The 12,981-nt window shown below is 55.6% G+C and overlaps 1 protein-coding gene across 3 annotated transcripts; it reads right to left on the bottom strand.

The window, feature by feature from the left end:
* Positions 1–924: 924 nt before the first annotated feature.
* TMEM39B (transmembrane protein 39B) lies at positions 925–9,940 on the bottom strand. Of its 3 annotated transcripts, none has more exons than XM_029081565.2 (9): positions 9,837–9,940; positions 7,068–7,257; positions 5,867–6,086; positions 4,101–4,184; positions 3,480–3,634; positions 2,905–3,241; positions 2,480–2,667; positions 2,113–2,233; positions 925–1,381 (listed from the first exon to the last, which is right to left on the bottom strand). In XM_029081565.2, exons 2-9 carry the CDS (start codon positions 7,193–7,195, stop codon positions 1,145–1,147), a joined length of 1,470 nt encoding a protein of 489 aa, XP_028937398.1. In that variant the 5' UTR covers positions 7,196–7,257; positions 9,837–9,940; the 3' UTR covers positions 925–1,144. The 3 variants fall into 3 exon arrangements, with proteins under 3 accessions (XP_028937398.1, XP_028937400.1, XP_028937399.1); XM_029081567.2 differs by having other exon boundaries at positions 7,068–7,188; XM_029081566.2 differs by lacking the exon at positions 9,837–9,940 and adding an exon at positions 9,484–9,504.
* Positions 9,941–12,981: the final 3,041 nt, after the last annotated feature.

Genomic DNA, 12,981 nt, shown 5'->3' with positions numbered 1-12,981 from the left:
CCACTTTGCTGTGGGACCTGGGGTCTCAATCACCTCATCTCTAAAATGGGGATTTTAAAGCCCCATGTGGGACAAGGTTTGCGTCCGACGAGTATCAAGTTCAGCACTTAGTACCGTGCCTGGCACATAGTAAGCGCTTATCGAGCATCATGAAAAATTAAAATAGTAACACTGGAGCCCCTGGAGTCTGACCTTCGGAGCCTGAGAAGCACCCTCGTTTCCCTCAGGAGCTCATAGCTTTGCAGTGGATCTGGGAGTTCTGGGTGGGCCGACGGTGTCATCTACTGAGTGCTTACAGGGCGCAGAGCACTGTGCTAAGCGCTTGGGAGAGTATAACGGTCTGCAAAGAGCTTACAGTCTAGGGGTGGAGCTGGGAGCTCCGGCTCCTGGACTGGACCTACTCTATATAAGCGCTCCTTGGGCACAATCACCACTTTCTCTTCACTCTGCAACCTCTGGAAGTCAGAAGGCCCGGCTTCTAATGCCCCTGGCCGGCTTGTGACCTTGGATGAGTCACTTAATTTCTCTGGGCCACGGTTCCTCAACCGTGAAATGAGGAGGCAATACCTGTTCTCCCTTCTACTTACCCTGTAGGCCTCATATGGGACCTGATTAACGTGTGTCTATCCCAGTGCTTGGCACAGAGTAAACACTTAACAGATACCATTTTGGAGAAAACAAAAGCACCTCTCCCAGCACCCTAATGGGGCTTGATATATTTATTAGCAAAAGCCCTCCAAGAGTGGGGAGTGGGTGACCTTCGATACACCCCAGCCACTGCCCAACTCCAGGGAGAGGGATCCCAGCTCCCGTGACCTACCCACGTCTGGAAACCCGGGATCTCAGTTCCCAGCCTACCTCTCACCTCCCCCCGGCCGATCCCGGGAGTTCGGCCAGGGAGAAGAACCACACGACACAGGGTGGTTGGGAGTACAAAAATATGTTGTGGTTTCTTTTTTTTTAATTTTAATTACATCAGTTATCAAAGAAAGAAGCAAGTGGTAACAAAAATACAGAGCTCTGGGTTTGTGGGGATTTTTTTTTTCTTTTTGGGGGATGGTTCTGTTTTCTTTCCCCGCCCTGACCCCCCTTCCCCCGCCCGCTCCCATCCCGTCCTGTGCCCCCTCCTCCGCTGGGCCCGGGGTCAATTTAGCATTTGCTCGGCCTCCCGGCTGGCCGAATAGGAATAGGCCTTGCCCAACACCAGGCGGTCCCGCAGCAGTTTGAAGAAGGCGTAGTAGTTGGAGAAGAGGATGAGGGCCAGGGAGATGGTCTGATGCCACTTCTCCGAGGAGACGAGGGAATACAGCTGGTAGAAGATGACGGCTCCTTCCAGGAGGAGGAGGATGTTGAGGATGCGCAGGGGCTTACTGAAAAAGAACTGGGCCCAGGCGGGAGCCAGGGAGGGGAGGAGGGTGGGGGAATATAAACTCGTTGTGGGCAGGGAATGTGTCCGTTGGTTGTTACGTTGTACTCTCTCAAGCGCTCAGAACAGTCCTCTACACACAGTAAGCGCTCAATAAATACGACTGAATGAATGACCCAGGCGGCGGTCGCTGGAGCACAAATTAGGTCCGATCGACTTCCGCTGCCTCTACCCGGTGCCTAGTATGGGGCTGGGCGTGACCCGTCAATGGGCAGGGACTGTCTCTATCTGTTGCCGATTTGTACATTCCAAGCGCTCAGTACAGTGCTCTGCACATAGTAAGCGCTCAATAAATACTACTGAATGAATGAAAGTAAGCGTTTGACGGATACTGCCTTCTCAGCGACGCTCCGGTGGCCACTCCCGGCCCCGCTCCCCCGTCTGTCCCGCCTTGGGATTTCAGCCTGGTGGGAAGGAGAGCCCTCTAGACTGTAAGCTTGTTGTGGGCAGGGAATATGTCTGTTATATCGTACTCTTCCAAGTGCTTGGTACAATGTTCTGTGCATAGTAAGTGCTCAATAAATACAACTGACTGACTCAAGACACACGGGGGGGCCATTCGGCCCCCAAGCCAGGAAGCGGGGCCCCCGGCTTCCTGGGTCGGCACCGACGGGCTGCCATGGCCGGGCCCGCCCCACCGCCCGGCCCCCAGCCAACTGGTCCCACGTCCTAGGCCCGTGACTCACGTGGAAGCGGAAGTGGGAGACGTCGGAAGGCACGGCCACGTTGTAGTGGCCCACGGCTTTGTAGACGTTTTTACTGTGCTTCACCAGGACCCCCTGTGGCCACATGCACTCTTCCGTCCACCTGCGGGGGCAACAGGCTCCGGTCGGCTCGGTCCAGCCCGCCCCCGGGCTTCCTGGGAGGAGTGTGGGTGACTAAGAGGGGTGAAGGGGAGGCCCCTCAGAGGCTGAGGAGACCCCTGAGCCCCAGGGACCCCCAACCGGCTGGATATGACCTGGAGGAGCCAGGGAGTGAGCGTCAGCCCCTCCGGTGGGCACGGGAGATGGGTGGGGGACGTGGAGGAGGCGAGGGCGAGCGGGCGGCCCTTACTGATGCTGCAGCACATTGGAGCAGAGCGCGGGGTCCACCTTCTGCCAGCATCCTAGGTGGGCGGCCGCCTTGTGCAGCAGGTCGCAGTAGCGGGCGGGCAGCAGGTGTTGCATGAGGATGACCGACGTGCTGACGGACACCAGCAGGAAGAGCTCGCACGACCAGCGCTTGTCGTAGTAGTGGGTGTTCTGCGGGGGTGAGGGGGCGGGTCCAAGAGCCGACCCTCGCCCCCGTCCCGGAACGCCTCGGGGCAAAACCACCGCCCCCGATCCTGGCATCTTTCCACAGCTGGCCCCGCCGCCAAGTTCCGGCAACTCCAGCCCCCCCGGGGTCTCGCCCCCCGTGTGCCCTCATCCCCGTCAGCACCGGATCCCGCTTCGGCATTCAGCCCCTCCCCGGGCCCGCCCCGGCCTCCCGCGGCGCACCTTGACGAACCAGACCGGCACGAAGGCCACGTAGTAGGCGCTGAGCATGGAGCTGAGCAGCACCTCCTTCATGCGCCAGTTGAAGTCCACTTTGAGGTCCTCCACCTCGCTTCGGATCAGGCCGGGCGAGAGGCAGCAGGCGTGCGTGGGCATGGCCTCTGCCCCGGACAGCTGCCGCGTGTGCTGCTTCCACGTCTCCTTCAGCACCGTCAGGTAGTCCCGGCCCCGGGCCGCCCCGTCGCCCGCCTCCCGCGGCCCGACGTCGGCCGCCGGGGAAAAGAAGCCCGCCTTGCGGAAGTCACAGTTGAGCTGGAGGAACGGGATGTACATCCCGAACCTGCGGAGGGACCGGGAGGGTCAGGACAGAGGCGGCGGCGGGATGCCTTGGCTCCGCGCTGGGTGACCGGAGTCAGCTCCTTTCCCTCTCTGAGTCCCTTTACATCAGGGGGCCGGGGAGGAGGGTGACACGATCGGGAAACCTCAACCGCCCGCGTCCAACTCAACCCCCAGGGGAAGCCGCCGGCCGGGGGTGCCCTGTGCCCCTCGATGAGGGTCCCTGGGGAGGGGATGCTCACGGGTAACAGAGGAAGAGCAGGTTGAGGAAGGAGTACGTCCGGAAGAGGTGAATGACGGAGCGGCACAGGCTCCAGCCGGTTCCCGTGAGGACGGCGAAGCGTGTGATGACCAGGAAGATGGAGTGGGGCAAGGACACTTTGCCGCTCTGGGAGGCCTGGGGGTGGGTGGAGTGGAAGGTCTGTCAGGGGTGTCGTGGACCACAAAGTCCCCCGGACTTCCAGAGCCGCACCTCACCCCAACCCCGCCTCACCCTTGCATCCTCCCCCTCAGAAACCACCCCCTCCCGGGAGGCTGGGGAGTGACAGCAAATGGCGTCCACCCCTAGGAGCGGCCAGGTGAGGAAGGGGACGCACCACTGAGGGAAGAGGGCGGGACAGAGGAACAGAGGAGAGCGACTCAAGTGAAGTAAGTTTACTGTGGGCAGGGAACATGTACTCTCCAAAGCACTTAGTACAGTGCTCTGTGCAAAGTAAGCACTCAATAAATACGATCCACTGATTGGTGCACAGGAGGGGTGGGGAGAGAAGGCTCGCTGCTAAGGTGGCGGGCTGTGGAGCTGGAAGAGAGCCCCCCTCCACCAGCCGGAGGGCACCCTCACCAGCCCCGCCACCCCTGCTCACCTCTCTGACGATGGCCCCGATGAGCCTCCGCCCCAGCACGATGGTGGTGACCGTCAGCACGTTGAAGTCGATCAGGTGGAAGTTCTGCAGGGGCATAGAGGGCACGGTCAGGGAGTGTGGATGACCCAGGAAGGCCCCATCTTTCATTCATTCATTCATTCAATAGTATTTATTGAGCGCTTACTATGTGCAGAGCACTGTACTAAGCGCTTGGGATGAACAAGTCGGCAATAGATAGAGACAGTCCCTGCCGTTTGACGGGTTTATGGTCTAATCGGGGGAGACGGACAGACAAGAACGATGGCAATAAACAGCGTCAAGGGGAAGAACATCTCGTAAAAACCAATGGCAACTAAATAGAATCGAGGCGATGTACAATTCATTAACAAAATAAATAGGGTAACGAAAATATATACAGTCGAGCGGACGAGTACAGTGCTGTGGGGATGGGAAGGGAGAGGTGGAGGAGCAGAGGGTAAAGGGGAAAAAGAGGGTTAAGCTGCGGAGAGGTAAAGGGGAGATGGCAGAGGGAGTAGAGGGAGAAGAGGAGCTCAGTCTGGGAACGCCTCTTGGAGGAGGTGAGTTTTAAGTAGGGTTTTGAAGAGGGAAAGAGAATCAGTTTGGCGGAGGTGAGGAGGGAGGGCGTTCCAGGACCGCGGGAGGACGTGACCCGGGGGTCGACGGCGGGATAGGCGAGACCGAGGGATGGCGAGGAGGTGGGCGGCGGAGGAGCGTAGCGTGCGGGGTGGGTGGTAGAAAGAGAGAAGGGAGGAGAGGTAGGAAGGGGCGAGGTGATGGAGAGCCTCGAAGCCTAGAGTGAGGAGTTTTTGTTTGGAGCGGAGGTCGATAGGCAACCACTGGAGTTGTTTAAGAAGGGGAGTGACATGCCCAGATCGTTTCTGCAGGAAGATGAGCCGGGCAGCGGAGTGAAGAATAGACCGGAGCGGGGCGAGAGAGGAGGAAGGGAGGTCAGAGAGAAGGCTGACACAGTAGTCTAGCCGGGATATAACGAGAGCCCGTAATAGTAAGGTAGCCGTTTGGGTGGAGAGGAAAGGGCGGATCTTGGCGATATCGTAGAGGTGAAACCGGCAGGTCTCGGTAACGGATAGGATGCGTGGGGTGAACGAGAGAGACGAGTCAAGGATGACACCGAGATTGCGGGCCTGAGAGACGGGAAGGATGGTACTGCCATCTGGTACTGCCTGCTTGATGCCCGGGAATCCAGGCAGGGGAGCTGCAGTTGGGGGAAGGATTCGCTCCCCAGAGCAGAAAAAGCAAACCTGTGGGGGATGGCTGACTGGACCGAAAGCTCCTCATGAGCAGGGCCACAGGGACCAGGTCACTTGGTGGCTAAGGACAAGGATGGCAGCTTCCCCTGAGGACGCAGGCAGAGAAGCCACGTGGCCTAGTGGAAAGAGCCCAGGCCTGGGAGTCAGGAGACCTGGTTTATAAGCCCGGCTCTCCCCTTGCCTGCTGTGTGACCTTGGGCAAGTCACTTCGCTTCTCCAAGCCTCAACTTTCTCATCTATAAAATGGGGATTCAAGGCCAGTTCTTCCTCCTACTTAAATTGTGTGCCCCGGGTGGCACAGGGGCCCTGTCTGACGTGATTATCTTCTATTTATCCCACCGCTAAACACAGCGCTTGGCACACTGTAAGCGCCTAACAAATACTGCAGGCCAAGCGTGGAGAGGCACGGGAAGCGGGCGGGGGGCAGATCAGAGAGTAAGAGAGTAAGTAACCAGGGTCAACCGGCAGGGAACCTACCAAGGAGGTGTGAGACGGTGGATGCGACGGTGGGTACCACCACACGGTCTTGTAGATGTTGATGTAATGGACGAAGAGGGCGATGAGGTGGCAGAAGAAGAGCTGGAGCTCAAAGAGGACGCTCGGCTGCACCGGCAGCTCCGGGATCTTGCAGTGCCGCAGGGGCACCACCGTCTGGGTGGCCAGCGGGGGGCTAGAGAGGCCCGGGCCCGAGCTGGTCCTGGGGAGGTGAGCCGCAGCGTGAGCCGGACCTCGGCCCGGGCCGCCAGCCCCGCCGGAACCGGAATTCCGGGGACGAAGGGCTCGAGCATTTGAACACGGCCCCGGCGGCCCTCCCGGCCAGCGCGGCCCGCTGGGGGATCGTAGTGCGCGCGGAGGGTGCCCCTCAACGTCTTCTGCCACGGAAGTCCTGGCAGCGGCTCGGCGTCTGAACCTGAGTCACCTCCCCGCCGCCCGACCCGAGGCTTCGGCTTGCCCGAGCGGGCCTCCGGAGGGAGGGAGTCCAATACACTAGAGGCCCGCAGGGTAACGTCACAGCCCTGATGTGCCTGCCTTTCCCGCACCCAGGATGGGGTTCAAAGCAGGCTCCCCCCCATCCCTCGGTCCTACAAGAACAATGGCAGGGATCAGCTGATGTCAGGAAAATTCCTATGATGCCAAGTCACCAGGCAGGGCCTTCAGGGACGGGTGAGGTTGCGCAGGTTGGCACCGGGAGAAGGGGCAGGGCTCGCTGTCAGTGAAGTCTGCTCCACTCCCACCCTCCCCAATCAAATAACAGTATTTACTGAATGCCCACCGAACACTGCTACTGAATAGTACTTATTAAATTCCTACTGCGGCAAAAGCGCCGTAGGAAGAAGTTCAGGGGAGTGCAGTACGATTAATTAGTCGACACGGTCCCTGGCTTCAGCGAGCTTACAGTCTAGCGGCAGTGCCAGCTCCTCAAAGCCCAGATCAGGCTCGTCAGCTCCCGGCCGCCTCTTCCAGATGGATCTCCCCCATCACCCTCTACCCTCTTTGGCTCCGGCGGGGGCGGTCCCTCACCCTCTACCCTCTTTGGCTCCGGCGGGGGCGGTCCCCTACCCCGTCCCCCCTCACCCGAGCTCCGGCTCCCGCGCACACGTCCGGCGAGGGAAACTGGACGGAGGCGGGCGGCTCTTTGACCCACTGCCCCGGTGAACGGGGGCGGGTCCCGGCTTACCTGGTGCGGGAGCGGACCCCTGTGACGGAGGCACTGGAGGAGTGACCGGAGCCGCCGGCGGGCCCGGTCTCGCAGAGCGGGTTGCGGCAGTAGGACGTCCTGTTGGAGCCTCTCCGTCCTCCTGCCATAACAACACAGGGCACCGAGCCTGACCCCGGGGCCGGCCACGCTGGTCCTCCAGCCCTTCAAACTGAGAACACACCGAGGTTACCGGTTGGGGAGGTTCTCCTGGCGTCACCTGCTCTGAACCCCCGCCCCCGGTACTGTCCGGGCCCAGAGATACCCGGGGATGGGGCATCGCCTGCTCAATCGATCCATAAATCAATCAATGACATTTATTGAGCATTTACTGCACGCTGAGCACTGGACTAAAAGCTTGGGAGAGTACAATATAACAGAGCTGGCAGAAACATTCCTTACTCACAACAATCGTATTGAGCGCTTACTGGGCGCTGAGCACTGTACTAAGCCACTAGGAGAGTACAAGAGATTTGTTCCCTATCCATAATGATCACAATAAGAACTTATTATATGCAAAGCACTGTACTAAGCACTTGGGAAAGGACAATACAAGAGAGTTGGTAGACCTGCTCCCGGCCGGCAACGTTCATATTAAGTGCAGACTCCCAAGGACGGGCTCTTGCCACTGAGCTGCGCGGCTTGAATCCACCCCAGCGCTTAGAAAAGCAGTGTGGCTCGGTGGAAAGAGCCCGGGCATGGGGGTCAGAGGTCATGGGTTCAAATCCCAGCTAAGCCATTTGTCTGCTGTGTGACTTTGGGCAAGTCACTTTACTTCTCTGTGCCTCAGTTACCCCAACTGTAAAATGGGGATGAAGACTGTGATCCCCACATGGGACAAGCTGATGACCTTGTATCCTCCCCAGCGCTTAGAACAGTGCTTTGCACATAGTAAGCGCTTAACAAATGCCATCATTATTATTAGAAGGGTGCTTGCTCCAGGAGGCCTTCCCAGACTGAGCCCCTGCTTCCCTCTGCTCCCCCTCCCTTCCCACCCTCTGCTCTTCCCCCTTCCCCTCCCCTCAGCACTGTGCTCATTTGTGTATATTACTTATTACCCTATTTATTTTGTTAATGAGGTGTATATCTCCTTGATTCTATTTATCTTGATGATGTCTTGTTTTGCTTTGCTGTCTGTCACCCCCATTTAGACTGTGAACCCCTCAATGGGCAGGGATTATCTCTATCTGTTGCCGAATTGTACCTTCCAAGTTGTTTAGTACAGTGCTCTGCACAAAGTAAGTGCTCAATAAATACTATTGAATGAATGAAGTAAGGGCTTAACAAATTATCCATTCCAAGCACTTAGTATAGTGCTCAGCACATAGTCAGTGCTCAATAAATACTATTGAATGAATGAATGCAGTAAGGGCTTAACAAATTGTCCATTCCAAGCGCTTAGGATAGTGCTCTGCATATAGCGCGCAATAAATACTATTGAATTAATGAAGGGCTTAACAAATTGTCCATTCCAAGTGCTTAGTATAGTGCTCAGCACATAGTCAGAGCTCAATAAATACTACTGAATGAAGTAAGGGCTTAAATAATTGTCCATTCCAAGTGTTTAGTATAGTGCTCAGCACATAGTCAGCCCTCAATACTACTGAAGGAAGGGCTTAACTAATTGTCCATTCCAAGCGTTGAGTATAGTGCTCAGCACATAGTCAGCGCTCAATACTACTGAATGAAGTAAGGGCTTAACTAATTGTCCATTCCAAGCGTTTAGTATAGTGCTCAGCACATAATCAGCGCTCAATAAATACTATTGAATGAATGAATGAAAGGCTTAACAAATTGTACATTCCAAGTGCTTACTACAGTCCTCTGCACATAGCGCTCAGTAAATACTACTGAATGAAGTGAGGGCTTAAATTGTCCATTCCATGCGCTCAGTACAGTGCTCTGCACATAGTAAGCACTCAAATACTATTGAATGAAGTGAGGGCTTAACAAATTGTCCATTCCATGCGCTTAGTCCAATGCTATGCACATAGTCAGCGTTCAATAAATATGACTGAATGAAGTGAAGGCTTAACAAATTGTCCATTCCAAGCGCTTAGTCCAGTACTCCGCACGTAGTAACTGCTCAATAAATACTGTTGAATGAATGAAGGGCTTAACAAACTGTCCATTCCAAGCGCTTAGTCCAGTGCCCCACACGTAGTAACTGCTCAATAAATACTGTGGAATGAATGAGGGGCTTAACAAATTGTCCATTCCAAGCGCTTAGTAATAATGCTGGTATTTGTTACGCGCTGACTATGTGCCGAGCACTGTTCTAAGCGCTGGGGTAGATACAGGGTCATCAAGTTGTCCCATGTGAGGCTCACAGTTAATCCCCATTTTACAGATGAGGGAAAGTCCAGTGCTCTGCATGTAGAATCTGCTCAATAAATACCTGTTGAATGAATGAAGGGCTTAACAAACTGTCCATTCCAAGCGCTTAGTCCAGTGCCCCGCACCCAGTCGGCGCTCAATAAATACCACTGAATGAATGAACAAATACCACCATCATCATCGTTATTCGCATTTCCCGACTTTCCAGGCCCCGCCCCCCGCCCGCGTGCCCGCGCCGAGGAGGGCGGGGCTCCTCGGGGGCGCGCGCGCCCGTCCTCCGCCCCCCCCCCGTCCGCGCAGGCGCGCGCCGAGCTCCGAGCCCCGGACGGCGGCTTCGGGCTTCGCCCCCGCTCCCGCCTTCCTTCCTTCCTTCCTTTCTTTCCTCCCTCCCCCGACGGCGGCGTCCGGACTCACCCATGTCCCCGGCGGGCCGGGCCGGGCCGCTCGGCGGAGCCGCCGCAGCCCCTGCGGACAATATGTCGGCGGCGACGGCGGCCGCGACAGGACAAACCACCGCAGCCGGGCCCTGAGCGCCCCCGCCGCGCGCCCCCGCCTCCTCATTTGCATAAGGGGCGGGGAGGGAGGGCCGGGGACGCGCGCCTCTTAAAGGGCCCGCCGCCTCGGGAGGACCCCGTTCCCTCCACCGCCCTGCCTCCCTCTCATCGCTTCCATTCGATAGTATTTATTGAGCGCTTACTATGTGCGGGGCACTGGACTAAGCGCTTGGGAATGGACAATTCGGCCACAGATAGAGACCAGCCCTGGCCGAGGACGGGCTCACAGTCGCTCAGAGAAGCAGCGGGGGTCAGGGGAAAGAGCCCGGGTTGGGAGCCAGAGGTCCTGGGTTCAAATCCCGGCTCTGCCCCTTGGCAGCTGCGTGACTGTGGCCAAGTCACTTCACTTCTCTGTGCCTCAGTTCCCTCATCTGTAAAATGAGGGTTAAGACTGTGAGCCTCACGTGGGACAACTTGATTCCCCTGTATCTACCCCAGCGCTTAGAACGGTGCTCTGCACCTAATAAGCGCTTAACAAATACCAACATTATTATTATTATTATTACTCTCCCAAACGCTTAGTTCAGTGCCCTGGACGGCTCAGTAATATTGCTTAGAACAGTGCTTGGCACATCATTATTATTATTGACTGACTGATAAACAGTGCCTGAGCACTACTGATTTAATAATAATAATAATAATAATAATGGTGGTATTTGTTAAGCGCTTACTATGTGCCAAGCACTGTTCTAAACACTGGGGAAGATACAATGTAATCCGGTTGTCCCACATGGGGCTCAGTCTTCATCCCCATTTTAGAGTTGAGGTAACTGAGGCACAGAGAAGTTCAGTGACTTGATCGAGGTCACACAGTTGACAAGTGGCAGAGCCGGGATTAGAACCCACGACTTCTGACTCCCAAGATGGGGCTCTTTCCCCTGAGCCAGGCTGCTTTGTTAAATGCCCTTTGACAACCAGTGGTCAATAATTAGCATTTATTAAGCACCTACAATGTGCAGGCCACTAGACTCCCCTCATTCTGTTCCCCACAGGCAGCACACCTTGTACCTCTGTTCACACAGCGTTCCAACTTCTACTCACTTGGCTTTTACACTTACTTCTCTCTCTCTCTCTCTCTCTCTCTCTCTCTATTTTTTAACATATCCTTTTGCTTTTTTGGTTGACCTGCATTGGACCCAAGTCCCTCAATCACCCCCAGGGAGCTGAAATCCTTGTTCAGGCAAAGGTCTCGGGGCTACCAGCCTAAGTTGGAGAGAGAACAGATCTTGAATCCCCATTTCATAGATGGGGAAACTGAGGCACAACAAAGTTAGGTGGTCACAGAACAGGCAAGTGGCAGAGTCGGGATTAAAACCCAGCTCCTTTGATTCCCAGCTCGGGACTGCTTCTATTAGGCTAAACTACAACTCATTTACTAGTATTTATTAGTATGAAAGTAGCACAGGTCTATCCACCAAATTATCTTGATAATTGAGGACTAGAAATATTTTAGCCTGAACAATCTGTTTCAAGCTCAAATATCCCATTGCCTGAAAATCTGGCTAAATAAAGCCAAAAGTCTAAAGTACGCGGATCATTGCTTGGGTAAACCTGGTCCTTGCCTTATTCAGAGGGGGTGAAATTTGCCTGTGTGGCTGAAATTCCAACTGGCTCTCTCCCAAGCGCTTAGTACAGTGCTCTGCGCAGAGTAAATGCAGTTGACTGATTGCTTGGCTCCAATCCCTCCAGTCACCTGAGGGCAGAAGCTGGATGTACTTGACTTGATGGGGCATTGCCATCTCCCTTCATCTTTTTCCCTGATCTTGGGACAATCTGACAATAATGACATTTGTCAGTAACAATCTGGTATTTATTAAGCACCTATGGGGTGCGAAGCACTGTACTAAACGCTGGGGGACAGAAGTACACAGGTCGGACCCTGGTCCCTGGCCCCCAAAGGGGCTTCCAATCTAAGAGAGGGGAGCGGAGGGTATTGGCGACAGACACATAAGGAAAGATTCATTCATTCAATAGTATTTATTGAGCGCTTACTATGTGCAGAGCACTGTACTAAGCGCTTGGGATGAACAAGTCGGCAACAGATAGAAACGGTCCCTGCCGTTTGACGGGCTTACGGTCTAATCGGCGGAGACGGACAGACAAGAACGATGGCGATAAACAGCGTCAAGGGGAAGAACATCTCGTAAAAACAATGGCAACTAAATAGAATCGAGGCGATGTACAATTCATTAACAAAATAAATAGGGTAACGAAAATATATACAGTTGAGCAGACGAGTACAGTGCTGTGGGGATGGGAAGGGAGAGGTGGAGGAGCAGAGGGAAAAGGGGAAAATGAGGCCTTAGCTGCGGAGAGGTAAAGGGGGGATGGCAGAGGGAGTAGAGGGGGAAGAGGAGCTCAGTCTGGGAACGCCTCTTGGAGGAGGTGAGTTTTAAGTAGGGTTTTGAAGAGGGAAAGAGAATCAGTTTGGCGGAGGTGAGGAGGGAGGGCGTTTCGGGACCGCGGGAGGACGTGACCCAGGGGTCGACGGCGGGATAGGCGAGACCGAGGGACGGTGAGGAGGTGGGCGGCGGAGGAGCGGAGCGTGCGGGGTGGGCGGTAGAAAGAGAGAAGGGAGGAGAGGTAGGAAGGGGCAAGGTGATGGAGAGCCTCGAAGCCTAGAGTGAGGAGTTTTTGTTTGGAGCGGAGGTCGATAGGCAACCACTGGAGTTGTTTAAGAAGGGGAGTGACATGCCCAGATCGTTTCTGCGGGAAGATGAGCCGGGCAGCGGAGTGAAGAATAGACCGGAGCGGGGCGAGAGAGGAGGAAGGGAGGTCAGAGAGAAGGTTGACAAAGTAGTCTAGCCGGGATATAACGAGAGCCCGTAACAGTAAGGTAGCCGTTTGGGTGGAGAGGAAAGGGCGGATCTTGGCGATGTTGTAGAGGTGAAACCGGCAGGTCTTGGTAACGGATAGGATGTGTGGGGTGAACGAGAGGGACGAGTCAAGGATGACACCGAGATCGCGGGCCCGAGAGACGGGAAGGACGGTCGTGCCATCCACGG

Source organism: Ornithorhynchus anatinus, chromosome 16 (assembly GCF_004115215.2).
Source record: "Ornithorhynchus anatinus isolate Pmale09 chromosome 16, mOrnAna1.pri.v4, whole genome shotgun sequence".
Classification (NCBI taxonomy): Eukaryota; Metazoa; Chordata; class Mammalia; order Monotremata; family Ornithorhynchidae; genus Ornithorhynchus; species Ornithorhynchus anatinus.
Note: the sequence above shows the minus strand (reverse complement) of the source record. Positions and strands in the feature narration are given on the sequence as shown.